The sequence below is a fragment of the Perognathus longimembris genome, chromosome 6 (assembly GCF_023159225.1).
Source record: "Perognathus longimembris pacificus isolate PPM17 chromosome 6, ASM2315922v1, whole genome shotgun sequence".
NCBI classification, from domain to species: domain Eukaryota; kingdom Metazoa; phylum Chordata; class Mammalia; order Rodentia; family Heteromyidae; genus Perognathus; species Perognathus longimembris.
This window is the reverse complement of record NC_063166.1, coordinates 84,989,866-85,016,628: the sequence shown is the minus strand read 5'-3', so window position 1 is coordinate 85,016,628 and position 26,763 is coordinate 84,989,866. Positions and strand designations below refer to the sequence as shown.

General features: G+C 64.8%; 1 protein-coding gene across 1 annotated transcript in view; it reads right to left on the bottom strand.

Moving 5' to 3' along the window:
* Window positions 1-26,763, bottom strand: part of Cdh4 (cadherin 4) — a 356,680-nt gene that overhangs the window by 77,898 nt on the left and 252,019 nt on the right. Inside the window, 2 exon segments of the mRNA XM_048349680.1 lie at window positions 8,517-8,690; window positions 22,400-22,626. Coding sequence (XP_048205637.1) covers window positions 8,517-8,690; window positions 22,400-22,626 — 401 coding nt within the window.

Sequence of the window (26,763 nt, the reverse complement as noted above, 5' to 3'; positions counted from 1 at the left end):
ATGGCGGTGTTCAGCCAGCCGCACAGGCCCGCGGCTTGTCGGACGGGGAGGCAGTGTGAAACCTGAATAATTTCCGGGTGAGATGGCGGCCTTCCCACCTTAGCAACAGCCCCAGCAGGGTCTGCTGGGCTCTCTCCTCCCTGCCTCCCACCATCAGTGACGTTCTGTAGCGGGTTGCCCGGGCCCGCGGCTCCCCGGAAGCCAGCCTCTGCCCCCCGACGCCGGCCGCCGGGCCCGCGGCTCCCCGGAAGCCAGCCTCTGCCCCCCGACGCCGGCCGCCCGGGCCCGCGGCTCCCCGGAAGCCAGCCTCTGCCCCCCGACGCCGGCCGCCCGGGCCTGGCCTCTCACTGCACCAACCAGCCTGAGAAATGCTGAGGGCCTGGCCCCCGCCTCCAGCCAGGCCCGGGACTGCAGAGCAGGGCCGGGGTTCACCTTCCAATCGCCTTCAGATCCCTCGATGCCTGGAGGACACCCCACCCCCGTGGCAGCGGAACGACCGTGGTACGTCTGGACTCCCGGGACCCCAGTGTGACCAGGTCTGGGTGAGGGCTCTTAATCACCTGGCCACCATCCCAGCCCTTTTGCTTGCGTTACTTCTCATCTAGGACCCAGGACCGCGATATTCTTACCTACAGCTTCCCCCACACAGATGGGGGCTCCAGGCCACAGACACGTACCACTTCCTCAGCATTTTATTTTATTTATTTTTACTTATTTTGGAGATGGGGGGTCTCACTACCTTCCTCCCCGGCCTAGCCTTTAGCCAGCGTTCCACCCGATCTGCCTCCCACTGCCCCCTCACCGGGGTCTTTAGGGACTTTTCAAGGCATGTCTTATGCAGTGTTTCTTGGCTGAGTATCGGGAACAGTGAGCTATTTTTTTTTAAGCTTAGCCTGGGGCGCACGCGATGTCTTTCCGGCCGAGAGTCCCCGGCTGGTCTGGGCGCAGCCGGCTGCCTCGGGGCGGGAGGTTTGGACAGCACCGCTCACGTCTTTCCTGTGAGATGGAATCGATCCCACTGCTGGCTGGAGCAGCGCCCGGCATCTCAGCTACTCCCTCCGGCATGGGGACAGCCGAGAGAGGGCGGGCCCAAGGGGCTACGCCCTGACCGTCCTGCTGGTGCTGGGCTCGAACTCACGGCCTGGGCGCTGTCCATTGACCTTCCCTGTGGGCATGGGGCTTGAACTCACGGCCTGGGCGCTGTCCCTTGACCTTCCCTGTGGGTATGGGGCTTGAACTCACGGCCTGGGCGCTGTCCCTTGACCTTCCCCGTGGGCATGGGGCTTGAACTCACGGCCTGGGCGCTGTCCTGTAGCTTTTTGCTCAAGGCAGGAGCTATCTCTGGCTTTGGGGCAGTACCTGGAGGTAAGAACCTCCGACTTTGCTTCCTGGACTGGCTTCAAACCACCGTCCTCAGATCTCAGCCTTCTGAGTCGCGGGGGTGGTCGGCACGAGTGAAATGACGAGGACCCCCTCCCCCCCCCCCCCGTCTTCCTCGGCGCGGCCGGGTGAGGCGGGTGGCCTGCCCGTCAGCTCCTCGGCTCCCCGTCTCCCTCGGCCTCTACGCAGCCGTTGGGGGGCTCGGCACACGGGCCCCTCCGTACCGTTGAGCGCCGCCTGGGGCCCCGGCCCTGACCCCGTCCCCCTCCTCGCCACGCGGTCTGCGCCTCCGCAGCCTCTGCCGGGGTTCCGCGCTCCCCTCAGGTCCCCGGCCGCACCTCGCACCCGGGCTCTCGGGTTCCCGGGCTCTTCCTCCACGAGGGCGGCCGGCGTCTCTCCACCCCGCCCGAGCCTCGGCACCCAGCTCGCCGGCCGTGTCAAGGCCTAGTGAACGCACGGACGGGCGAGCGGCCGCCTCGATCCCGTCGTCGTTCACGGAAGGACACATTCACCGCTCAGGGCCCCGGGCAGAGCAAGGGGCGCCCTGGCCGTCTTGCCTCGGCACCCCAAAGAGGCTCGCCCCGTCCTTCCTGTCTCGAGAGGGGCCCGCGCTGGGTGGCCCCTACCCCCCAGCGTCCCGACCAGCCCTGCCACCCTAGGGCCCCCTCAGCCGGCCCCGTGAGGCCTCGCCTTACCTACACCACGGGGCGGCGGCCTTTCACACACCCCGTCAAGTTGATGGTAAAAACCTAAACTATGAATGGATTCTAATGGAATGTTCCCCCATAAATGATCTGAGCGTTCGCAGCAATTTGATTTCACTTTCATTTCTCAAGGAGCTCCCGGCGGTATAAATACAGCCACCGAGGCAATTTCTGCTCAGCGCGGGACGGTCGACACCAGGACCCGCACGCCGCGCTGCCCGACGGGGGGCTGGGTTAGATCGCGGCCTGGCTGGCCCTGTGGACGGCCAAGCGGAGCCTTTGACGTCCCCATTCCCAAGCCAGCGCACCCCCAGCCCGGAGCCGGTCCAGGAGCCCTGCTAGCTGATGAGAAGCCAGATTAAGCCAGTGAGAACCTCCCCCCCCGTCCCCGCCCCCAGGCCGGGGTTGGAGTTCGCACCCCTCTGCCAGGACCCCCAGGCCGGGGTTGGAGTTCGCACCCCTCTGCCAGGTCCCCCCAGCCCAGGGTTGGAGTTCGCACCCCTCTGCCAGGCCCCCCCAGGCCAGGGTTGGAGTTCACAGCCCTCTGCCAGGCCCCCCCAGGCCAGGGTTGGAGTTCACAGCCCTCTGCCAGGCCCCCCCAGGCCACGGTTGGAGTTCACACCCCTCTGCCAGGCCCCCCCAGGCCGGGGTTGGAGTTCACACCCCTCTGCCAGGCCCCCCCAGGCCAGGGTTGGAGTTCGCACCCCTCTGCCAGGCCCCCCCAGGCTAGGGTTGGAGTTCACAGCCCTCTGCCAGGCCCCCCCAGGCCAGGGTTGGGGTTCACAGCCCTCTGCCAGGCCCCCCCAGGCCAGGGTTGGAGTTCACAGCCCTCTGCCAGGCCCCCCCAGGCTAGGGCTGGAGTTCGCACCCTCCTGGCTCCCACAGCTTCCTATCTGTTCAGCCATCAGCCTCCAAAATGAAGGAAGTTGTCTCCACCAGTGTCCCACCTCACGGTCGGGGTCAGCTCCTGCCACCGCCGCGCCCCGCAGCTCTCGAGTCCCCGATTCCGGGCTTTCACCACGTCCAGACTTCCTCACCGAGTGTGGCGGGCAGCGGGGAGGAGCGGGCGGCTTTGGGGGCCCGGCGTGGATCCCTGCCGAGCCGTCCCTGCTGCTCTGGGTACGGGCCTGCTCCCGAGGGGTGGGCTGGTGGCTCGGTGCTCCTGGGACCCCCGGGAGCCCCAAGGCCTACGCGGTGCCTGCGGCCCGACGGGGGCCCCAAGCAGCTCAGGCCGAGGCTGGGATTCTGGACCAGGGATGGTGTCCTGCCATCTTCCATAGTTCCTCTGGGTACTAACGGGGACAGCAGCCCACCGCTGATAGGATCGGCTCTGGGACCGTCCCCCGTCTCCACCCTGTGTGAGTCAGCGGCCACACTGCTAGCTGGGGCAGCCAGGGGTTAGCTGACTAAAGGCTCAGCTTAGAGCTTGGAGGCTTTGATCTAGGGCCAAAGGTCCCGTTGGTTTAGGTCCGAGAACTCTGAGACGTGTCTTCCCAAGGGCCACGTTCTCGGAGAGGCCCCTTCCCTGAGACTGTGACCGGCGTGGCACAGACGCACGGGCCTCAGCCGTCCAGGGAGAGCCGGCTCCTCTTCAGCTGCCCTCCCCCCAAGGCGGGTGGGCGGGCCCCCAGCATGCGGGAGGAGACACGCGCCTTCCTCCACTGAGGTTTGGGGGAGAACTTGCATTCGGCCTCCACGCCCGCCCACTTTTTCACTGAACATATTTTATCAGGATGAAATGCCTTAGTGCGTGTGGAGCTGCTGCGGACCCAGCGGGGCCCCGGCGGGGACCTGTGGGGGCGCCGGCGGCCTGGGCTCGCAGAAGCTCCCCCACCAGACACGCAGCAAGCGCGCCACTTCCTGTGGGCGGGGACCCAGAGAGCACACCCCAGCACCACGGGGGGTGGGACGCAGGCTTAGTGGTGTGTGTGCTTGCGTGTGTGTGTGTGTGTGTGTGAGGTAGGCTGGGGTGTGTGTGTGTGTGTGAGGTAGGCTCTGTGTGTGTGAGGTAGGTTGGTGTGTGTGTGTGAGGTAATTGGTGTGTGTGTGTGAGGTAGTTGGTGTGTGTGTGTGAGGTAGGCTGGGTGTGTGTGTATGAGGTAGTTGGTGTGTGTGTGTATGAGGTAGTTGGTGTGTGTGTGTGAGGCAGTTGGTGTGTGTGTGTGTGAGGTAGGCTGGGGTGTGTGTGTATGAGGTAGTTGGTGTGTGTGTGTATGAGGTAGTTGGTGTGTGTGTGTGAGGTAGGCTGGGGTGTGTGTGTGTATGAGGTAGTTGGTGTGTGTGTATGAGGTAGTTGGTGTGTGTGTGTGTGTGTGAGGTAGTTGGTGTGTATGTATGAGGTAGTTGGTGTGTGTGTGTGAGGTAGTCTCTGTGTGTGTGTGAGGTAGTTGGTGTGTGTGTGAGGTAGGCTGGGGTGTGTGTGTGTATGAGGTAGTTGGTGTGTGTGTGTATGAGGTAGTTGGTGTGTGTGTGTGTGAGGTAGTTGGTGTGTATGTATGAGGTAGTTGGTGTGTGTGTGTGAGGTAGTCTCTGTGTGTGTGTGAGGTAGTTGGTGTGTGTGAGGTAGTCTCTGTGTGTGTGTGTGAGGTAGGCTGGGGTGTGTGTGTGTATGAGTTAGTTGGTGTGTGTGTGTGAGTTAGTTGGTGTGTGTGTATGAGGTAGTTGGTGTGTGTGTATGAGGTAGTTGGTGTGTGTGTGTGAGGTAGTTGGTGTGTGTGTGAGGTAGTTGGTGTGTGTGTGTATGAGGTAGTTGGTGTGTGTGTGAGGTAGGCTCTGTGTGTGTGTGTGTATGAGGTAGTTGGTGTGTGTGTGAGGTAGGCTGGGGTGTGTGTGTGTATGAGGTAGTTGGTGTGGGTGTGAGGTAGGCTCTGTGTGTGTGTGTGTATGAGGTAGTTGGTGTGTGTGTGAGGTAGGCTCTGTGTGTGTGTATGAGGTAGGTTGGGGTGTGTGTGTGTGTGTGTGAGGTAGGTTGGGGTGTGTGTGTGTGAGGTAGGCTGGGGTGTGTGTGTGTGAGGTAGGCTGTGTGTGTGTGTGTGCGCGCGCGTGCATACGCCCGTGTGTGAGATCTCACATAACCACTCGGAGGGAGTCTGTTTGGAAGAGATAAACCTTTGACTGCAGCCACAATGGAGACCTTACTTTTCATTTGCAACAGATACATTTCCACCACGCGTCCAGCTCCGCTCGGCTGCTTCTCCCCAGCGGGCGCGGCGGCCGTGGTGCGGGCGCGGCGGGCTGGGCGAGGCGGGCGCGGCGGCCGTGGTGCGGGCGCGGCGGGCTGGGCGAGTGGGCGCGGCGGCCGTGGTGCGGGCGCGGCGGGCTGGGCGGGCTGGGCGAGTGGGCGCGGCGGCCGTGGTGCGGGCGCGGCGGGCTGGGCGAGTGGGCGCGGCGGCCGTGGTGCGGGCGCGGCGGGCTGGTCTGGGGGCTCGGAGGGCCGGGCAGTCCCGTGCAGGCCCCCTGCCGGCGTCCGTCCCCCGGCGAGCGCCCGCCCCGTCCCCCCCTCTCTGCTAGCTCCTCAGGGGGTTGCCTGGATACCGGGGAGGCAGGCGCCTCCTCCCTGCAGGAAGCCACCCAGTGGCTGGGGCGCGGGGAAGGGCGGGGGGCCCGGGCCCCGCGGGGCAGTGCGGCCTGAGGGCGGGGAGGACACAGGTCATCTTAGTTCCGAATCCTGCCGCGTCAGACTCGGCCCTGGAGCGCTGCGCCCTCGGCTCCGGTGAGTGACTTCCCGCCAGCCGGCAGGCGTGGTCACGTGACTGGGCTCTAGCCAACAGGACGTAGACACGCGAGGTGCCGCCCAGTCCTGGGACTCGGCCTGGCTCCTTCCCCGGAGGGCTCTGGGCCGCCGGGCAGGGCGCGATGGGGGGAAGCCGGCACGATGGGGGGAAGCCGGCACGATGGGGGGGAAGCCGGCGCGTCAGGATGAGAGGACCCAGGACAGAGACCCAGGACGCCCCCAGCCCCGCGCGGGTGCCCACTGCCTGTGCCGCGGCCCCAGGCTTGATGCGCGCGCGCCGCGCCCCGAGCTTCACACGTTCCCCGGCTGCCTTCTCAGAAGAGGCTCCCCAAACCCGAGGGCGCAACCACGACGCCGGGGGGGGGGGGGGATTGGGGGCCACGCGAACCCCCACCCCACGCGCCAAGCTGCTAATGTGGCCTTCCCTCCCACTCTCCAGGGAGCCCCCCCCCCCCCCCCCGCAGTCTCGCGGCCTCCAGGTCTGGGGGAGGACCCACCCCGCTCTGTTTTCTTTGCCTTCACTTGCCCGAAAGACCCCCTCGCAGCTCACAGCGCAGGCGCGGCTAGGCGGGTCGGACAGGAAGCCTCTGCAGCGCAAGCGCACTTCCAGTGCAACCAAATCACCCACGCAGATGAGAACCCGGTGACAGGCGGGCTGGGCGGAGCCGGGGCGCGTGGAGGCCGTGGCTGCGGTGCGGCCCACGGAGCGGGCGTCCGTCACGGCGAGCCACGCGGAGAGCATGGGGGCCGGGAGGGCCAGTGGCCCAGGGCAGGGGGTGTGCATGTGTGCGTGCGTGTGTGCACGCGTGTGTGCACGCGCGTGTGTGTGTGTCCTGAAAGCTGCCTCCCTTCAAGTCCCAAAGCCTGTGTGAACGGCAGCCTTCTCCTCACCAGGCAACTCCAGGGTGTGGGCGCAGAGCAAAGCCCCATCCTGTGAGGACACCGCAGGGCCCCAGGGGACGCCAGGGGACACCGCAGGGCCCCAGGGGACGCCAGGGGACACCGCAGGGCGCCAGGGGACGCCAGGGGACACCGCAGGGCGCCAGGGGACACCAGGGGACACCGCAGGGCACCAGGGAACGCCAGGGGACACCGCAGGACACCAGGGGACGCCAGGGGACACCGCAGGGCACCAGGGGACGCCAGGGCACACTGCAGGACACCAGGGGATGCCAGGGGACACCGCAGGGCCCCAGGGGATGCCAGGGGACACCGCAGGGCCCCAGGGGACGCCAGGGGACACCGCAGGGCGCCAGGGGACGCCAGGGGACACCGCAGGGCACCAGGGGACGCCAGGGCACACTGCAGGACACCAGGGGATGCCAGGGGACACTGCAGGGCACCAGGGGACGCCAGGGGATGCCAGGGGACACCGCAGGGCGCCAGGGAATGCCACAGGGACGCCAGGGGACACCAGGGAATGCCACAGGGACGCCAGGGGACGCCGCTCCAGTCTCCACGCTTGCGGGCTTGTGCACACATGCCATGAGCTCCTACACTAGAGAGTCGGCTCTAAACAACCCGCCATGCCAGGCTCCTGGCGGAGCCCTGGTGGCCAGTGCTGGGGAGAGAGGCGCTGGGGCCCCGACAGCGCGTCTGCGTGGCAGACACCGTTCCCTGCGCCACGCAGCAGGAGAAACGGGAAGCACGAGACAGGCTCATCCGCACGCCGGAGATGCCCCTTCCCTTCACAAGGCTCAGGGACCCTGGCGTCCAGCGGGGGGCGAAGGGGAGGCTTCTCCATGGAGGATGGAAGTTATTTGATACAACTCTCCCCATCACTGGATCAAATTACCATCAGATCTAGTTGCACTTTCCTTTAAGGGGAAGAAGAAAATGCCAGGTGATGCTCTTGATCAGAGCAATACAAACTGGTAAGATGAGTTCCTTCTGCAGAGCAAAGCGCCCTTGGTGGCTGCTGGGAGTCGGTGGCTCTGCATGAGCCCACGGAGCAACACGGGACAGCCAGGCCACGGGACAGCCAGCCACAGAAGAGCCCAACAAGGAACAACACGGCCACAGAACCACCCACCACGGAAGAGCCAGCCACAGAATGATGTGGCCACGGAACCACCCACCATAGAAAATCCAGGCCATGGAACATCCCAGCCACAGAGCAGCCCGACAAGGAACAGTGTGGCCACGGAACCACCCACCACAGGAAGGCGTGGCCTCAGAACAGCCACACATCTTGGGCCTCGCCCGCACACTTTCGACATCTCAGCTTCACGGCGTAAGGACTGGCGCAGACACGCCGCCCATCTGCGGGGAGAGGTGTGGACAGGTGGACCTCAGAGCGAGGTCAGAGGTCAAGGCCCCCCACTCCCTTCACACCCCCGTTTCGCACACAGGATGGCGGTCTGCAGACAACCCAGAGCGAAGGCGCTTGACCGTGGGCGCGCCTGGAGGAGGCCTGCCGGGCGGGACAGTGCCAGGCCACGCAGCCTCCCTCTCCTCCCTCCTGTCCCCCATCTCCTCCCGCCTCCTCCCTCCTGTCCCCCCATCTCCTCCCGCCTCCTCCCTCCTGTCCCCCATCTCCTCCCACCTCCTCCCTCCTGTCCCCCCATCTCTTCCCGCCTCCTCCCTCCTGTCCTCCATCTCCTCCCGCCTCCTCCCTCCTGCCCCCCATCTCCTCCCCCTCTCCTCCCTCCTGGGTCCAGCACGCAGATCCCACCCTGCCCCGCCCTGCCCCCACTCACCCGCACGAGCTGCTGCGGGAAGGGGCCTCGAGAGTTTTCCGGCACGTTGATGGGGGGGATGACCCAGTCCCGCTTCTGCCTCCGGAGGCCCCGGGAGCTCTGGGGCGGGGACCAGGGCAGCAGCGTGTCCTGCGGGGGCCGGGAGGGGGCCAGAACCACGCTCGCCGCGCCTTTCTGCAGAGAAGAATCAAAGAAGTCTGGTTAAGTTGTGCACAAAGGGAAAAAAAAATAATAACAGGCCTCTGTTGAATCTGTGTTAGCCGGGATCGATACAGAAAAGCCGGATAACATACAGTGTCAGGAAAAAAAAATCACTTGGAGCCGAGTGTGGTCGCGCCTGCCTGCGGTCCCGGGGCTCAGGAGGCCGAGGTGGAGGATGGCAGATTTCAGGACAGTACAGGCCACACAATGAGGCCCTGTCCCCCAGAAGACTTCGCCCGCCAGTGGGTGGGTATAAAGCTGATCACAGAATTAAAAGACAGAATTAACTTAGAGGAATACGAGAAGGAAGGAGCACGTGCGGTTGGCTTCTTCAACAGTAGTGCGGATAAAGGCTTTTATTCCCGTTTAATTTTGATCTATTGCTGGACGTTGGATCGGGGCCTTGTGTATTGCCATGGAGCTAAAACGAAAACCCCAATGCAATGGCAACAATCACAAAGGAAAAGACGGATACATTTTCATCTAAATCTCCTAAGAATAAAAGCTTACCCCCACGGAGGGCAACGGGAAAAGCCTGGCTCCCGGCAAACCCAGGAAGAGTTAATAGTGTCCACGGGAAGAGCTCTTACCGGTCAATAAGGTAACAAAGTGGAATCTTTCCCCCAACAGGAAAGGACGTGGATAGATAATTCCCAGCCACACGAGTGTTACCAATCGATACGCTCAGGAAAAATGTTCACGTCTCCCACGAATCAAAGATGCAAATCCAACTGCTGAATTCTTTTCACCCATGGAATTAACTAGAGGAAGCAAAGTGAATCCTCCAAGCTGGGGAGGGGTTGTGTTCCTCAGAGGAGGGGCAGGTTAGGTGTGGGAGATCTCACACCTATCGTGTGTTCAAATCCAGAGAGTCACATGGCACAGAGTCAAGTCCCCGTCTCCCTGTGCCCCACCTTCCCTCCCGCCGGCGCGGGGTGGACGGCACTTCCCGCCCGCCGGCCCGGGGTGGACGGCACTTCCCGCCCGCCGGCCCGGGGTGGACGGCACTTCCTGTCCTCAGCAACGCTCAGCCCCAAGGGCGCCCACCTGTCCCACTACGTGACCAAAGACGTGTCCACAAAGGTATCCTTTGCAGATGCTTTCACGCGACTAACACTACCGGAGGCCCGGGTGTCTGATGGTAACAGGTGCTCATCCTGGGGTCCCGGAGTCTTCAAAGCTGCTCCTTGAAGGCGCTGACACCGATGAGCGTCCATGAGGAGTTAGCCGGTGGAGAACGGGCACGAGAGTCCGCGGTGTCCCGAGTCCAGTGTGGAGGAGGCGGCCTGGGAGGAAGCATTGCAACGCAGGCTCTGCTCTTCTTCAACAGTGAGCTTTGTGCTACTTGATCTCACTTGGTCCTTTTCGCCTTCCGTGGTTTCTGAAGGTCACGCTGCACACAGCACCTTAGTTTGGAGAGCGGGCGAGCGCCAGCCCAGGAGACACCTGTGCACACGTCACAAGTGCCCGCCCGGGGCTCCAGGGGCGGGGCGCCCATCCTCACCTCCTGCTGTCTGTCAAGGACCTTCAGAAACAGCCGGGGGGGGGGGGGGAGAATGGCCCAGGGCAGGAGGACCGTGCTGGCCAGGGCGTTGGCCTCCCAGGCACAGCGGGGGCCTCTAGGGGTACAGACCAGGCCAGGCTTGTGATGGTCTCGCCCCTACTCTCTCCCTCCCATTGCCTTTTCCCAAACGTCTACAGAGACCCAAGTTAAACACACACACACACACACACATACACACACACACACACACAATCTTTTTTGCACAAAGAGCCGGGGGCTTGGCTCAAGTAGTAGAGCACCTTGCCTAGCAAGCAAGAGGCCCCGTGTTCAAACCTCAGTACTAGCAATAACAGCACTGGTCGGGCGCCCGAGGCAGGGAAGGGTCAATAAGTCTGTCTGCTGTGGACAGCCGGCGAGACTTGGCAAGCGACTGGCCTGTCATGAGGTGGTGGGAGGGAACCTCTGGGGGTGTTGGGGGGGCCTGGCCTGGGGGCCCTTGTCTGCAGGACAGCGTTTCCACCATGGCAGCCATCGGTGGCCCTGCATCGCAGTCTCAGAACTGTGCAGAGCCCCTGACGCAGTCATTAATCCACTCTGCTTCATCTTCATTTGCTTAGGAAAGGCTTGCACGGCATTAATTTCCCCAGTGTTGTTTAAATAAATTGCACATATTTGCTACTATTTTAAAGCTGCGAGACAACTGTAATAACAAAATCTGGTGAGAGGCAATGCCAGCCCTGCACCGGCTTCTGTGGAAGGCAGGCCCCCGCGGCGGCGGGCGGGGGCCCAGGCGGGTTCCTCCCAACGTCCACAGATAACGGGGCCCTGCGGGGGGACGAGTGCCAGCCCTGGTGCCCAAGGGCCGAGATGGTGAACGGCCCCTCCGGCTCGCGGCCGCACGCTCCCCGCCACGCAGACACCACCTGCCCCTCCGCTCGCCGCACGCCCCCCGCCACGCAGACACCACCTGCCCCTCCGCTCGCCGCACGCCCCCCGCCACGCAGACACCACCTGCCCCTCCGCTCGCCGCACGCCCCCCGCCACGCAGACACCACCTGCCCCTCCGCTCGCCGCACGCCCCCTGCCACGCAGACACCACCTGCCCCTCCGCTCGCCACACGCCCCCTGCCACGCAGACACCACCTGCCCCTCCGCTCGCCACACGCCCCCTGCCACGCAGACACCACCTGCCCCTCCGCTCGCCACACGCCCCCTGCCACGCAGACACCACCTGCCGGCGCTCTTCTGTGTGTCTAAGTGACAGTGACGGTGTGTTGGGTGAGGACGCGGGGGCCGCCTCTACCACGGAGCCCGGCAGAGCCCGGCCAGGCGCGTGGGCCGCATCTGTGCCCGTGCACCCTGTCCGCATGGTCGTGGCTCCCCGAGTCCGCGCCAGGCTCGCTGCCCTCGGCCCCGAGCGCCACGGCCCGCCTGCAGCCAGCGGTCGGGGCTCCGCTGGGTGCCGGGCTGCAGGTCACCGCGCCAGCGGGTCTGGTGGCTCTGGGATGGAGGAGGCCGTCGCCCGGAGCCCAGCCCCATTTCCGAAGCCCTGCGTCCGCCTCGTGGCCATTCCCACTGCGACGTGCGTCCTGCGGAGCCTCCCCTGGCTGTGGGCCTGGGCAGGCTGGATGGTCGGTGACATCGTGGGCCACGGCTCACTCACGGAACTGCGTGGACACACCAGGCTGCCTGAGCCAGGCCCGCGCCGCGTGGCCCCTCGAGGCTCTGCTGTCCCAGCCCCTGCATGGGGGGGGGCAGGCAGTTCTTGTCTCTGTGGGAGGTCCTGTGTGTCCTCTGTCTCAGGGGACAGCGGCATGGTGGTTACTGTGCATTCTGAGAGCCTGCTGCAGGGGGAAACTGAGGCAGAAGACGGGCATCTGGCTGGGGTCCTAGCCCCGGCTGGAAGCTCCCCGCAGGTGCGGCCTCGGTGGGCATCCTGTGCGTACGGGGGCTGTGTGGACGGTGTGGCTCTGTCTGCTCACGACACGAGGGGCCAGGAGGGCCAGGATGGAGCCCCACACTGTGTCTGGGCTGGTGTGTCCCTCCGGAAGTCTCTCCGGCCCTGTCTGGAACCCAGGCGCCCCCTCCCCTTCCACCGACAGAATGCCGGCACCCTCAAGCTCGACGACTCGCAGGCTGGTATTCCAGGGAAAGGCAGCAGAGGGAGGCGAGGGGAAGAGGAAGCCACTGAGAAGCCACGTTGCCATCTCCTCTGGAAGGGGGAGGCCCCCCACTGTGCTGAGAGACCCAGGCAGCACCCCGCCCCCCCGCATCCTCCCAGTGAGAGGCGCTGGCTCTGCCCTGCCCGGCCTGGCTCCTGTGGTAAAGCGCCACTGCGCTCAGCGTAGTTGACTGCGACTCGGACGAGGTCCCCGGGGGCTGCTCAGTGTCACCAGGAAGCCCTGTCCCCTCCCAGCACCGCCCACAAAGGGAGGGACGAGTAACGCAAGCGACCAGGCCAGGCTTTAAGTTACCTTTTTGTGGAGGGCGGGGGGGGGTAAAGAGGGAGAGAGAGGAAAGGGAGACCTGGTTACAATTCACCGCCTTTCTCCATCGCTGTTCACTCGACCCCCAGGAGCACGGGGGGGCGGGGAGAGGAACAGGAGCCCCACTTTCCAGTCAGTGGGCCACCCCATAAAACACCGAGTGAGGAGGATGGAGGCTGCGTGGAGAAGACACTCCCTGCACACCTGCCACGAGCGTGTGTCTTGGTCTGAGGTGTGGGGGCCGGTTCACAGTTGGAATTGGAGCAGGAGCTCCCCAACTTCCTTAGGATGAAAGCGCTGAGAGCCCCGCCCACTCCGGAACTGCTGGCTACCGCCACCCCGAACCCCGGCACTCCACAGCCCCCCCACTCCACACCCCACTCCCCCCCTGTGACGGAGCTGCGCACGCAGGTCTCCGCAGGCGGGGGTGGGGGTGGGGGCTGCGGTGGGAGCAGGTGGAGCAGCCGAGCGAGTGTACGCGGAAGGCGGCACGCGGGCCGGGACTGTGCTCTAACGTCCGATTTCCCTGCTCCTCGGTTTCCCCGGCAGGGCAGGGAGCACGGGAACAATTCCATCAAGGAACCCTGGGGAGGAAAGGGGTAGCAGGGGCGGGGGGGATCCCCGGTTCTGGAGCGGGTAGCAGGGGCGGGGGGAGGGATCCCGGGTTCTGGAGCGGGTAGCAGGGGCGGGGGGAGGGATCCCCGGTTCTGGAGCGGGTAGCAGGGGCGGGGGGAGGGATCCCCGGTTCTGGAGCGGGTAGCAGGGGTGGGGGAGGGATCCCCGGTTCTGGAGCGGGTAGCAGGGGTGGGGGAGGGATCCCCGGTTCTGGAGCGGGTAGCAGGGGTGGGGGGAGGGATCCCCGGTTCTGGAGCGGGTAGCAGGGGTGGGGGAGGGATCCCCGGTTCTGGAGCGGGTAGCAGGGGTGGGGGGAGGGATCCCCGGTTCTGGAGCGGGTAGCAGGGGTGGGGGAGGGATCCCCGGTTCTGGAGCGGGTAGCAGGGGTGGGGGAGGGATCCCCGGTTCTGGAGCGGGTAGCAGGGGTGGGGGGAGGGATCCCCGGTTCTGGAGCGGGTAGCAGGGGTGGGGGAGGGATCCCCGGTTCTGGAGCGGGTAGCAGGGGTGGGGGGAGGGATCCCCGGTTCTGGAGCGGGTAGCAGGGGTGGGGGAGGGATCCCCGGTTCTGGAGCGGGTAGCAGGGGTGGGGGAGGGATCCCCGGTTCTGGAGCGGGTAGCAGGGGTGGGGGGAGGGATCCCCGGTTCTGGAGCGGGTAGCAGGGGTGGGGGAGGGATCCCCGGTTCTGGAGCGGGTAGCAGGGGTGGGGGAGGGATCCCCGGTTCTGGAGCGGGTAGCAGGGGTGGGGGGAGGGATCCCTGGTTCTGGAGCGGGTAGCAGGGGTGGGGGAGGGATCCCCGGTTCTGGAGCGGGTAGCAGGGGCGGGGGGGGATCCCCGGTTCTGGAGCGGGTAGCAGGGGCGGGGGGGGATCCCCGGTTCTGGAGCGGGTAGCAGGGGTGGGGGGGATCCCCGGTCTGGAGCGGGTAGCAGGGGCGGGGGGATCCCTGGTCTGGAGCGGGTAGCAGGGGTGGGGGGAGGGATCCCCGGTTCTGGAGCGGGTAGCAGGGGCGGGGGAGGGACCTCCGGTTCTGGAATGGGTAGCAGGGGCGGGGGGGGATCCCCGGTTCTGGAGCGGGTAGCAGGGGTGGGGGAGGGATCCCCGGTTCTGGAGCGGGTAGCAGGGGCGGGGGGGGGATCCCGGTTCTGGAGCTCTGGAGTGAATGGAAAGTTGACTGACAGGAGAAGCTGAGACCGCAGAGGGCAGTGTTTCTGTGCTCGGATGCTGGGCAGTGGTGGCCACGTGTCTATGGCCACAGAGTGGACAAGGAAGGACCGCCTTGCACGTGCTTTGTGGTGTGTGCATGTGCACGCGTGTGTGCGTACAGCTCCCAGAGCCTCTCGGCATGGCCCTGGGGGCTGCCATCTACAGAGTGGAAGCTGAGGACGTCGGTGACAGAGGCCCCTGGCCGGCACCCACTTTCACTGTGCTCCGCCCCCTTCCTCACCACACCTGGTCATCGCTGCCGGGCTCCGGCCCCTGGGGCTCCCCCCCCCCCCCCCGGCCGAGCGGGCACAGAGCCCGGAGCCTCCCTGCTGGCCCGGGTGGCTCAGGACTGGGGGCACGGGGCCAGTTCCAGCCACGCACAGAGCACCGTCTCTCAGGGCCGGGGCTGCTGGCCGCGATGGGCCTGCAGTGCAGCGGGAATGTGTGGAAAGGGACGTGAATTCCCGCTGCACCAGTATGGCTTCCATGGGAATGGCGGAAGGTGGGATCTAGCTCCCAAACAGCAGGGCGAGTTCTGCCTTGCTGCCATCTGTCTGCCTCACCACCTTCCATTTCATCACTTCCTCAGACCTCCAGGTTAAACATGCTTCAATAAAGGAAATAACACGCCAAGCACTGATTTTAACTGAGGATAAGTAGATTCCCTCCCTCCCTCCCTCCCTCCCTCCCACCCCCGTCCCCCTCCCTCCCTTTTTGTTTTTAAGAAGAGGACAGAGCTACTCACACAGTTAGAATGCCCATTCCTTGACCTCCCTGTCCTCTTTACAACATATCTTGACTGCAAGCATGTGCTTTAAATATTCAGCTAGGGTAGGGTCTGGAGGCTTCCAGATCGTTTCCATGGTAGCTAAGGCCAGGCAGAATAAAATGGTATTTAACAAACACAAAATAAAACCACAGGAAGACATCTGCACCCTAACTCGCAGAACACGCAAGCCACTGTGCATAAGCATTTGCCAGGGCTCGGTCTAGGAAGGGAGTCTCACGTCGCAGGCACCGGCTGGGGGCTGACTGCCGTGCCCCCCCGTGCCCGCCGGCCCGTGGGAGCCCAGCTCTCCCGTGAGGGGGGAGGCGGTGCACCGAGGGCGGCCTCGCCACGGGGCGGAGCGGAGGTCATTCCTCATTGCACCTGCTTGGAGCAAGTCTGGCTTGAAGGCTCCATGCCCGTTGTCTACTGGGCAGCAGGTGGCAATCCATTGCCTTTCACACCTGGCGCCTGTGGCAAGGAGGGGCCGTGGGAGCCGGCGCTGCCCCCAGTCACCCGCGGGGGAGCGAGGCACTGAGATGCCCCTGGATGGGCCCGGAGCCCACGGGGAGGACTCCTGTGGGAGTCACCTGATCACTGCAGTCCTCACCAGCTCTGCGGAGGGCATGGGCAGAGCAGGATAGCTGCACCGTGGGCCCCGCACCCTGCACCGTGGGCCCCGCACCCTGCACCGCCGAGGCTGGGCTGATGTGGGCACCGTGGGCCCCGCACCCTGCACCGCCGAGGCCGGGCTGATGTGGGCACCGTGGGCCTCTCACCGTGGCACCCGCCGAGGCCGGGCTGATGTGGGCACCGTGGGCCTCTCACCGTGGCACCGCCGAGGCCGGGCCGATGTGGGCACCGTGGGCCCCGCACCCTGGCACCGCCGAGGCCGAGCCGATGTGGGCACCGTGGGCCCCGCACCCTGGCACCGCTAGGCCGGGCTGATGTGGGCACTGCAGGCTTCTGAGCAGTACCCCTCTGCCTCCCAGGCTCAGTGCCAGGCTCACCTCCCACCAATGACACCCAAGACGGTCTCAGCCATCACCAAACGCCCCGGGTGCCAACAACTTACTCCAGAGAGTTAGGAAAATTATGTGAAGTTAGAAAAACTGTAAACAAAATTGCCCTTCAATTTACAGAATAAAACGTGTTCACGGTGAAAAAATTCAATTAAATTAGCAAGTGAAGAAAAACCGTATTACTCATTCTGGCATCAGCACAGAACGGGTGGAAGAGCTCGAGCTGGTGTCGTTAGAGACAGAAGACGCTGCCTCCTCCAGGGCGGGGTCTGAGAGCAGGTGTGGGCGGGCCCGAGGGCGGCTGTGGGCGGAGCCCGAGGAGCTGTGGGAGGAGCCCGGGGAGCTGTGGGAGGAGCCCGAGGGCGGCTGTGGGCGGAGCCCGAGGGAGCTGTGGGAGGAGCCCGAGGGCGGCCGTGGGAGGAGCTCAAGGGCGGCCATGGGCAGAGCTCGAGGGAGCTGTGGGCGGAGCCCGAGGGTGGCTGTGGGCGGAGCCCGAGGGAGCTGTGGGAGGAGCCCGAGGGCGGCCGTGGAGGAGCTCAAGGGCGGCCATGGGCGGAGCTCGAGGGAGCTGTGGGCGGAGCCCGAGGGTGGCTGTGGGCGGAGCCCGAGGAGCTGTGGGAGGAGCCCGAGGGCGGCCGTGGGAGGAGCTCAAGGGCGGCCATGGGCGGAGCTCGAGGGAGCTGTGGGAGGAGCCCGAGGGTGGCTGTGGGCGGAGCCCGAGGGAGCTGTGGGAGGAGCCCGAGGGCGGCCGTGGGAGGAGCTCAAGGGCGGCCATGGGCAGAGCTCGAGGGAGCTGTGGGCGGAGCCCGAGGGTGGCTGTGGGCGGAGCCCGAGGGAGCTGTGGGAGGAGCCCGAGGGCGGCCGTGGGAGGAGCTCAAGGGCGGCCATGGGCGGAGCTCGAGGGAGCTGTGAGCGGAGCCTGAGGGTGGCTGTGGGAGGAGCTCGAGGACGACCATGGGTGGAGACCGAGAGCGGCCAAGGGCAGAGCCTGAGAGCAGGTGTGGGCGGGGCCCGAGGGCGGCTGTAGGCGGAGCTTGAGGGAATTGTGGGCAGAGCCCGAGGGCGGTCGTGGGCGGAGCCCGAGGGCGGCTGTGGGAGGAGCTCAAGGACGCCATGGGTGGAGCCCGAGGGCGGCCGTGGGAGGAGCTCGAGGACAGCTGTGGGCGGAGCCCGAGGGAGCTGTGGGAGGAGCCCAAGGGCGGCCGTGGGAGGAGCTCGAGGACAGCTGTGGGTGGAGCTCGAGGGAACTGTGGGCGGAGCCCGAGGGAGCTGTGAGCGGAGCCTGAGGGTGGCTGTGGGAGGAGCTCGAGGACGACCATGGGTGGAGACCGAGAGCGGCCAAGGGCAGAGCCTGAGAGCAGGTGTGGGCGGGGCCCGAGGGCGGCTGTAGGCGGAGCTTGAGGAAATTGTGGGCAGAGCCCGAGGGCGGTCGTGGGCGGAGCCCGAGGGCGGCTGTGGGAGGAGCTCAAGGACGCCATGGGTGGAGCCCGAGGGCGGCCGTGGGAGGAGCTCGAGGACAGCTGTGGGCGGAGCCCGAGGGAGCTGTGGGCGGAGCCCGAGGGCGGCCGTGGGAGGAGCTCGAGGACAGCTGTGGGTGGAGCTCGAGGGAACTGTGGGCGGAGCCCGAGGGCGGCCGTGGGAGGAGCTCGAGGACAGCTGTGGGTGGAGCTCGAGGGAATTGTGGGCGGAGCCCGAGGGCGGCCGTGGGAGGAGCTCGAGGACAGCTGTGGGTGGAGCTCGAGGGAATTGTGGGCGGAGCCCGAGGGCAGCCGTGGGAGGAGCTTGAGGACAGCTGTGGGCGGAGCCCGAGGGAGCTGTGGGAGGAGCTCGAGGATACCATGGGCGGAGCCCGCGGGCGGCCGTGGGCGGAGCTGGGTCCGTGACAGTCCCCTTCTCCCAGTGGCACCGCCTGGTCGGGTCGGAGCTGCCGGGCCTTCTCCTTTCCAACACCTCTGCCTCCACACGCGGCGCCCTCCGCGGGCACAGGCCCTCGGCAAGTGCGGGGCACATGCGGCCGACTCGCCGTGCCTCCCGACGTGGCTGCACGCAGTGTGCCTTCTTCCGTGCAAAGGAAGCCCGCGGGTCCGGGCGCGGCGCCAGCCGGACACACGCGCACGCGGGCGGTTACCGGCCTCGTTTGCATTCCCCATGGAATGGCTATCGGCTTTCCTGCAAGGCTGCCCGGAACCCCTTCAGGTCCTGGCACGTGGCTTCACCTGGGGGACCCCCTTGGATGGCTGCCGGGAGGGTGGGGCTACACTTCCGTGGTTCATCTGGTCACCCCGGCCCACGGGCGGGGAGGCCACGCCAGAGGACTGAGGTGTGCAGGACCCAGAAATGCACTTCAACGCTGCAGACCTTGCTTAGCACTCCTTTTCCTTCTCTAGAACCTTCTGCAACATAGCTCTGCTCACCATGCCTCGGCCAGGAAGTCCTTGGTGTATGTTAAGAACAAATGATTGTTGAACAACAGACTATATGCGGCGCCTTCCCCCCTCCTGCCCCCAAATGAATGCAAACGTCCTGCTGAGAACGGCATGACTACAGTATCGCTAACACCATTAGCCACTTACCCCACAGCTTTTGTTTTGAGATAAGATCTAATTAAGTAGTTTGGACCAGGCTGGTTTTGAATTCTGGATCCTCCTGGGTCAGCCTGCAAAGCTGCGATTATAGGCAGATTATAGGCATGTGCTACCACACCGGACAAGGCTTCTTTTTCTTTCTTTTTTAGCCTGGATTCAGGACCTCACACTTGCTATTGGCTTGTTTACTTGCCCCATGCTCTACCAGCTGAGCTACTTCTCCAGCTCTGCTCTGTGTGTGTGTGTGTGTGTGTGTGTGTGTGTGTGTGCGCTTGCCAGTCCTGGGGCTTGAACTCAGGCCCTGCACACTGTCCCTGGCTTCTTTCTGTTCAAGGCTAGTGCTCTGCCACTTGAGCCACAGCGCCACTTCCAGTTTATTTCTGTGTATGTGGTGTGGAGGAATTGAACCCAGGGCTTCATGCATGCTAGGCAAGCACTCTACCGCTAAGCCGCATTGCCAGCCCCTGGGCTGGTTATTTTGGAACTGGAGTTTCACGGGCTTTCCTTCCCCGAGCTGGCCTCAACCTGTCATCTTGTAGATCTCAGCCTCCTGAGTAGCTAGGACTGTAGATGTGCTACTCTGGTGCCTGGTTAATATTATGGGTCGGTGACTTTTCACAGACTTCATAACAAGTGTTTATGCATTACTGCAACACTATGGGGGTGGAACATTTTTAATCTGAAAGTCTGAAATCTGAGAAGCTCCAAAATCTGAAAGGTTTTTGAGTTATGTTATGACATCAAAGATAGGACGTTCCACCAGGTCCTGGTAGCTCATGCCTATAGTCTTTGCTACTTAGGAGACTGAGAGGACCACAGTTCAAAGCCAGCCTGGGTAGCAAAATCCTGGAGCCTTTTTATGTTCTAATTAACCACCAAAAAGTTGAAAGTAGAGCTGTGGCTCAAGTGGTAGAGTGCTCATCTCGAGTAAAAGAAACTCAGGGACGCACCCAGGCCCCGAGTTCAAGCTCCGGGATTGGTGCACGTGCACGCACACATACACACTCACACACACACGGGAAGTCTCTCACCTGACCCCAGGGGTCACAGTTGAGCACACCGCAGGAAGTGCCCCTTGTGACATGTGTGCGAGGAGTGCGTGAAACACGTGGCATTTGCTTCCAGACACGGCTTCCCGCCCCCGGCATCTCATCACAGACACGCGAGGATCCCACGGTCCGAGACGCTGTGCGGCCTCGGGCATTGTGGGTAGGCATGCGCCGTCGGCCCCGCGGGTCCCTCCTGCGGCCGTCCTGCTTCCTGGAGTCCAGTGGAAGCCGTCCAGCCCGCAGCCCGGCCGCTCCCAGGCCGCCGGCCGCCTTCCCGCGTCCCCTCTGTGCGCCGCGGGCGGCTCTTCATTCGCCCCCCGCTTCTGACACTCAGCCCGGGCGGGGCCGCGTGTGCCCTGCGGTGTGTGCAGAGGCCTTGGTTCAGCGTGGCCGCCCGGAGGAGAGTCGTCCGGGACGGCCGGGCGCGCCTGCTGCCCTCGGGCCGCCGCTCGCCGCGGCGACGCCTGGCCTCGGCCTCCGCTGCTCCGCGGGGGCCCGTCCTTCCTCCTGCCGTGTTGCCAGGACCGGGGCTACGTCCCCAGCAAGCGTCCAAGGGCAAGTTCCGTTCTATTTGTCCCGCCTGGAGCGTCAGGGTGTGTAGAATCTGCTGTCGCTTTGGGAGTGTTCTTCTGCCATTGTTTGGCAATCATTGCTGCTTCTCCTTCCTCTTTCTTCCTCTCCTACTCAGGACCAGTACCTGCCCCACATCCTTCTGTTGACCTCTGCGCGCGTAGCCTCTTCTCTTTACTTCACTCTTCTCCCTTGGAGCATCTCTGGTCTGTAGGTGTCCATTCCCTTACAGTTAGTGATGTCATCTCACGGTAGCACCACTTGATTCCACTGCGGTCCAACCGGTCGAGGCCCCCACCGACCCACAGCGAGTCGGCCGCTAGGTTCCAATCGTCTCTCCTTCTCTGTCCCCCAGGGCCTGGGCTGGGGGGGGGGCCGGTGCCCGCGGCGGCCAGCGGGGCCGTGTGGGCGGCAGCAGTGAGAGATTCTCCCTGGGACTCCTCCACTCATGGAACCGTGGGTACAGTGGGTCTGTGAGGGTCTAGAGAAATGGGGCCCCAGCAGCAAGAGAGATGTGAGACGCAGTGGAGGACTGGATTCCTCCATGGCCACATGGGGGGGGGGGTGACAGGCTCACCAGGGGCCCGAGCCCCTGTGTCTCCTGCTTCTGCAGGTTGGGAGCTTTCCAGGTCAGCCCCCTTTGCGTGCGTGCGTGCGTGTGTGTGTGTGTGTGTGTGCACGCGCGCGCGCTTGCCTCTGTGTGTGCATGGTGTGTGCCTCTGTGCATGCACCTGTGTGCATGTGAGTGTGTGTACATGTCTCTGTGTGTATGCCTCTGTGTGTCGGGGGGGGGGCTGGGGAGGAGGGTGCACCCCCCCTACTGCAGACGGCCTAATTGCAATCATCACCACTGTCTGCACCTTCTGAGGAGGAGCAGGGATTAATTGCATCAGAAATTGCTTCATTAGCGCCTAACAAAAGGCATCATTATATTTTCAATTAGTGCCTTTTATCTGAGGCCTTCCACATGCCGTCCGGAGTCTGCTTCCTGCTCACAAGGCGCCGAGTTTCAGCCTCGCCCTGCGGGGCTCGGGGGCAGCTTGGCTCACAAAGTCCTGGGGTGGGCGGGAGCTAAGTCCTAGCCTGCGGCACCCGGGCCCAGGCACCGGCCGGAGGGGACCCACCAGGGGCCCAGCGCACACTGGCTCCGCACTGGGGTGTGGCTTCTCCTCACCGCACAGGAGTCTCTGGCGTCTCGGGGGGGCTCGTGCTGAGGGGGGGGTCACTGCTGGAGATGAGTGTAGATGCGGGTTCACTGTACCCAGGCCCCTGCCCTCCCCCTTCCAAGGGGTGAACACTGCTCTCCTGGCCTGCTCTCTGCCTCCTCTCGTCGGACCCCACCCACCTTCCCTGGACTTCTGGAAAGAAGAGACAACACGAGCGTGCTTCCCAAGGTGGAATCCTCGGCCCTCGTGTCGCAAGCTGTTCCCGGGAGAAGGGTTCCTGGGCGAGACAGGTTTGGGAACACGTGGCGTCTCGCGGAACGTCCAGGCGTGGCGGGCTCAGGGTGGACCCCGTGCCACAGCCCCTGCCCCGCTCTGTCTAACGAGCGCCTGACTCCTCTCCAGGGAGCGCCGGCGTGCGGCGGAGCCTCCTGCCACGCGCGGTGGCTGCCACGCAGGCCCTGCGCTCTTCCTCCCCCCACTGCTGTGAGTGCGGGAACTCCAGGCTCCCGCCGCCCTCTCCGCCAGCCCCGCCGGGCCTTGAGGCCGATCACACACCAGTGACGGCCACGGTGGCGGTGGCAGCCCAGCGGGGCGGGCGGAGCCCTAACACCGCCCGCCTCAGGCCCCCGGGGGGGGGCGGGGGGCTGCACCCCAGGCCCTCAGGAGGAGGGGCTCCCGTGTCCCGGTGTGGATCCGTGTCTGCATCGCCCTCTTACCTCGTGTCCCGCGTGCGGGGACGCGGACTGCGCCACCAGCAGCCGCACCAGGGCGTCCCACTGCTCCGCCGTCTGGTGGTCCCGCGCCGTCACCGTGAACGCCACCTGCTCCGACGGGATCTGCAGCTCGCGCGCGGCGAAGACCGTCCCGTCCGTCCCCACTTTGAAGTCCAGGCTGTCGGTCTCATACTGCGTCCCCTTGGTCCCCAAACAGCTGCTGAACTCAACTGTAAGAGGAGAAGGGGGGTGGTCAGCATGGCCCAGGAGGCCAAAGGCACCCGCAGAATGCTCAGCGGGGACTGGGGCCCGGTGGGGGGGGCAGTGGGGAGGGAGGAGGCTCTAGCTCTGCCCCGAGGGCAGTAGCGAGAGGCACCGGCAGGTGAGGGAGTGGGGATTGTGTCTCTTCTCCCACCCAGGTCTCCCCCTCTTCCTGTCCCAGCCTGTGTCCCTCCCCCGGCCACCGCTGCCCTGGGCTGGGCCCGGACAGTGGCTGGCAGCTCCGCCTGGAAAGGTCCCGCCTTCCCCCTCCTCCTGCCACACGCCGCCCTCCCGGCTCGGAGAGTCTGAGCACAAAGGCGATGAGTGGCGGGGTGAGCGCGGGCAGAGGGCTGCTCCCGGAGGGCAGACGCTCTGTGAGGCGTCCCGGTGCCCGTTAGGATTTCTAGTAGTCAGCAAGGCCACATGGGCCAAAGGCAGAGCCAGGACGGGCCGACCCAGCCACGGCAGACCTGGCCACGGCAGACCTGGCCACAGCAGGCCCGGCCACGGCACACTGGCCACGGCAGACCTGGCCACAGCAGGCCTGGCCACGGCACACTGGCCACGTCAGGCCCCCGGCCACGGCAGACCTGGCCATGGCAGGCCCGGCCACAGCACACTGGCCACGGCAGGCCTGACCACGGCAGGCCCGGCCACGGCAGGCCCGACCACAGCAGACTGGCCACGGCAGGCCCGACCACGGCAGGCCCGACCACGGCAGGCCCGACCACGGCAGACCCGGCCACAGCACACTGGCCACGGCAGGCCCGACCACGGCAGGCCCGGCCACGGCAGGCCCGACCACAGCAGACTGGCCACGGCAGGCCCGACCACGGCAGGCCCGACCACGGCAGACTGGCCACAGCACACTGGCCACGGCAGGCCTGACCATGGCAGGCCTGACCACGGCAGACCTGGCCACGGCAGGCCTGGCCACAGCACACTGGCCACGGCAGGCCCAGCCACGGCAGGCCCGGCCACAGCACACTGGCCACGGCAGACCGGCCATGGCAGACCTGGCCACGGCAGACCCGGCCACAGCACACTGGCCACGGCAGGCCCGGCCACGGCAGGCCCGGCCACAGCACACTGGCCACGGCAGACCGGCCATGGCAGACCTGGCCACGGCAGACCCGGCCACAGCACACTGGCCACGGCAGGCCCGGCCACGGAAAGGCCCAGTGTGGCCACTCACTTCCTGTGAGTCACACAGCCCAGTCCTGAGACTCACACTGCCACGTGCCCAGCACACCTTTCTCCGCTTTGCAAACATTCATTAAGCAACCGCACCGCCCCCTCCCTCCCCTCCGCAGTCCCCACACCGGGCTTTGAACTCCACTGGAGAAAGAGCCAGCTCCATGGGGCCACGCCCCTGCACCTCTCATAGGTGTGCTTTCGCAAGGGTTGCTAGCACCCTGGCAAGTTCTGACACCCAGACAGCCAGGGTCACACCCCTCTGCTAAAAGCCACCGAGAGAGAGGCCGAGTATGTACGGACATGTGAGGAACGAAGCAATCACAGGACAGGAGGGGTGTCTTCAGCGATTCAACCGTGACCATTTTCATGACTTCACTACTGTTTATTCTAGACGCTAGAAGAAGATTCTCCCTGCAGTCTTGGATAGGCATCTTTTCCTCATGTTCACCTCTTACTGTTGCCTGCCTTGAAATAATCAAGGTTTCGCTTTAGACATCTCCCGGGCCGCCGGCTCCTCCCACCTGTGGGCTTCATACAAAAGTGCATTCTGCGTGTGTGCTGGGGCTTCAACTGTTCCCCCCCCCGCCCCCCGTCAAGGCTAGTGCTGTACCACTTGAGCCACAGCTCCACTTCTGGCTTTTTGGTGGTTAGCTGGAGATAAAAGTCTCTTAGACTTTTCTGCCTCGGGCTGGTTTTGAACCACAATCCTTGGATCTCATCTTCCTGAGTGGCTAGGATTACAGGCGTGAGCCACTGGCACCTGGCTATAGAAGTGTTTTTTTTTTTTTTTTTAACGATGTAGAGGAATCTTTAATGTATATTTAAAAGTGTTTTTTAAATGAGACAAAGCCAGGCCTTCCTGCCCTGTCTGGCTCCGGAAAGCAGCCAGCACAGGGCCCCGAGCTGTGTGGGCAGTGGCGCTTGTGGTGGACAGGCAGCCGTGGTCAGCGCCCGGCTCTGGGGTACCCCCCCTCCCCCAGCTGGCCCCTCCGCAGAGGAGGGAATAAGGACTGTTTCCCAGTGAAAGGGAAATCCCAAGCTGCTTTTCTTTCTTTATTTTGGTGCTGATAGTGGAGCTTGAACCTAGGGCCTCACACCCTTACGTCACTTTTTTACTCTACCGCTCCGGCCACACCTCCACTTCCGGGCTTTTGCTAGTTAACTGGAAATAAGAGTCTCACAGGGTTTTCTGCCTAGGCTGGCTTCAAACCTCAGATCTCAGCCTCCCGAGAAGCTGGGATTACAGACGTGAGCCGGTGTTCCCTGGCTCCAAATGGCTTCTATGGTACTCTTCCCCCAACGGTAAACAACCTAAAATCAGCTAACACACTGAGTGGACCCATCATTCTTGACACCCAATCGTCACCGAGAAGGACAGAAATGACAGCTCCATGATGGCCGAGAGACTAGTACAAAATACTCAGACAAGCCCCGGGACTCTAAGAGTGAGTTAATCAGAGCGGTGGCATCGATTGGGAGCAGCGGGCGGGGGGTGGGGGCCCTGGGGAGGAGGTGACCTGGCGAGGGCGTTTTATCACGGCCAGCACAGAGATGTAGCCACGGCTTTGGCAAGTGTGGTCACTGCTGGGAGGCACCGTGGCGTCCGAGCTGAGGGCTCGGGAGAAGAGCCACTCCGCCCGGGAGCAAGGGTCCCGTGTGGCCCGCACGCCCTCCGGTGCCCCCTGGGGCTGCAGGCCGCTCTCGGGGTGGCCTGGGCTGAGCTCTGTGGGGCGGGGAGGCGGAGGGGGGCCTCCCGTGCAGCCCCCAGCTGGAGGTCAGGTGGCGCTCGCTCCGGTTCCGGTGAAGGGGACACCTGTGGCCAGGACCTGGCGTGTGTGGGGGTCCATCAGCTCTGGGGCGTGGGGGACCCTTCGGGTCAGTCCGCTCAGGGTGCTGGGGGGCCCTCCAGGGCCGGCTAGCTTTGGGGTCCGAGGGTCACGCGGCTCGTGCTCCCCATGCCCAGAGCTCGCCGTCGAGTCCTCAGCCGCAGGGGAGACTGGCCGCGCTCGCCTTCGTTCCCCTGAAAGGAGTGACTTCCTTCTGAGACCATTCTGGACCTCTCTTCCCCGTACGGTTGACGTGGGGGTGCGGGGGCAGTGCAGGGGTGCAGCGGCCCCCCCAGGGCTCTGCAGCGAAGGCGCGGGGCCCCTCGTCAGCAGGCTGCTGGGCTTGGCCCTTCCCCCTCGCCATCTCTGGTCGCGGGCGCTCGGGGGCGGGCACCGGCGTGGGGACGGGTCCCGGCCCACTTCCGTCCCCGCAGTGGCAGCCTGACATTTCGGGGGGCACCGGGCTGCATCTCCCCAACACAGGCGAGCTGTGATTTTTCTCGCTAGGCGAGTTGAGCAGGACGGCCTGCGCCCGAGGTGAGCTCGCAGCTGGAGCCGCGCGGAGGTGCAGACAAGTTTCCTGCTGCCCCCTCCCCTCCTCCCCTCCCGTCCCCTCCCCCTCCTCCCCCCTCCTCCCCCTCCTGCCCCGCCTCCCACCACCCAGGCCCAGCGCTTGGTGCCCAGTGTGGAAGGAACCCACGCGGGCGGCCGGGCAGCGGGGGGAGGGGTGGGAGCGGAGGGCGGAGGGGAGCAGGGGGCGGGGACCCTGGCCCGCCCTCGCCCACCCTTTCCTTACATCGTCACAGGGGTGACACCTGCTTCTCACGGGGGTCTGCTGGGACCCGAGCCCCACCGTCTCCGTTGTGGGGCTGGGAAGTGAGCGGGGCCGTAGGAAGAGCCGGCCCAGATCCTCCCAGATGGCTACCAGGCAGGGGAGGGGCCGGCCTGCTTCAGCCTGGGGGGGGGGGGCTTCGTGCCGCTCAGCCGAGAGTCCTGAGGTGTGCAGACGCTGAGGGAATTAGAAAACCTGTTTCCAGGCAAGCGCCGCTGGCCCGCGGAGCCCGGACGCCGCCAGCCCCCGCC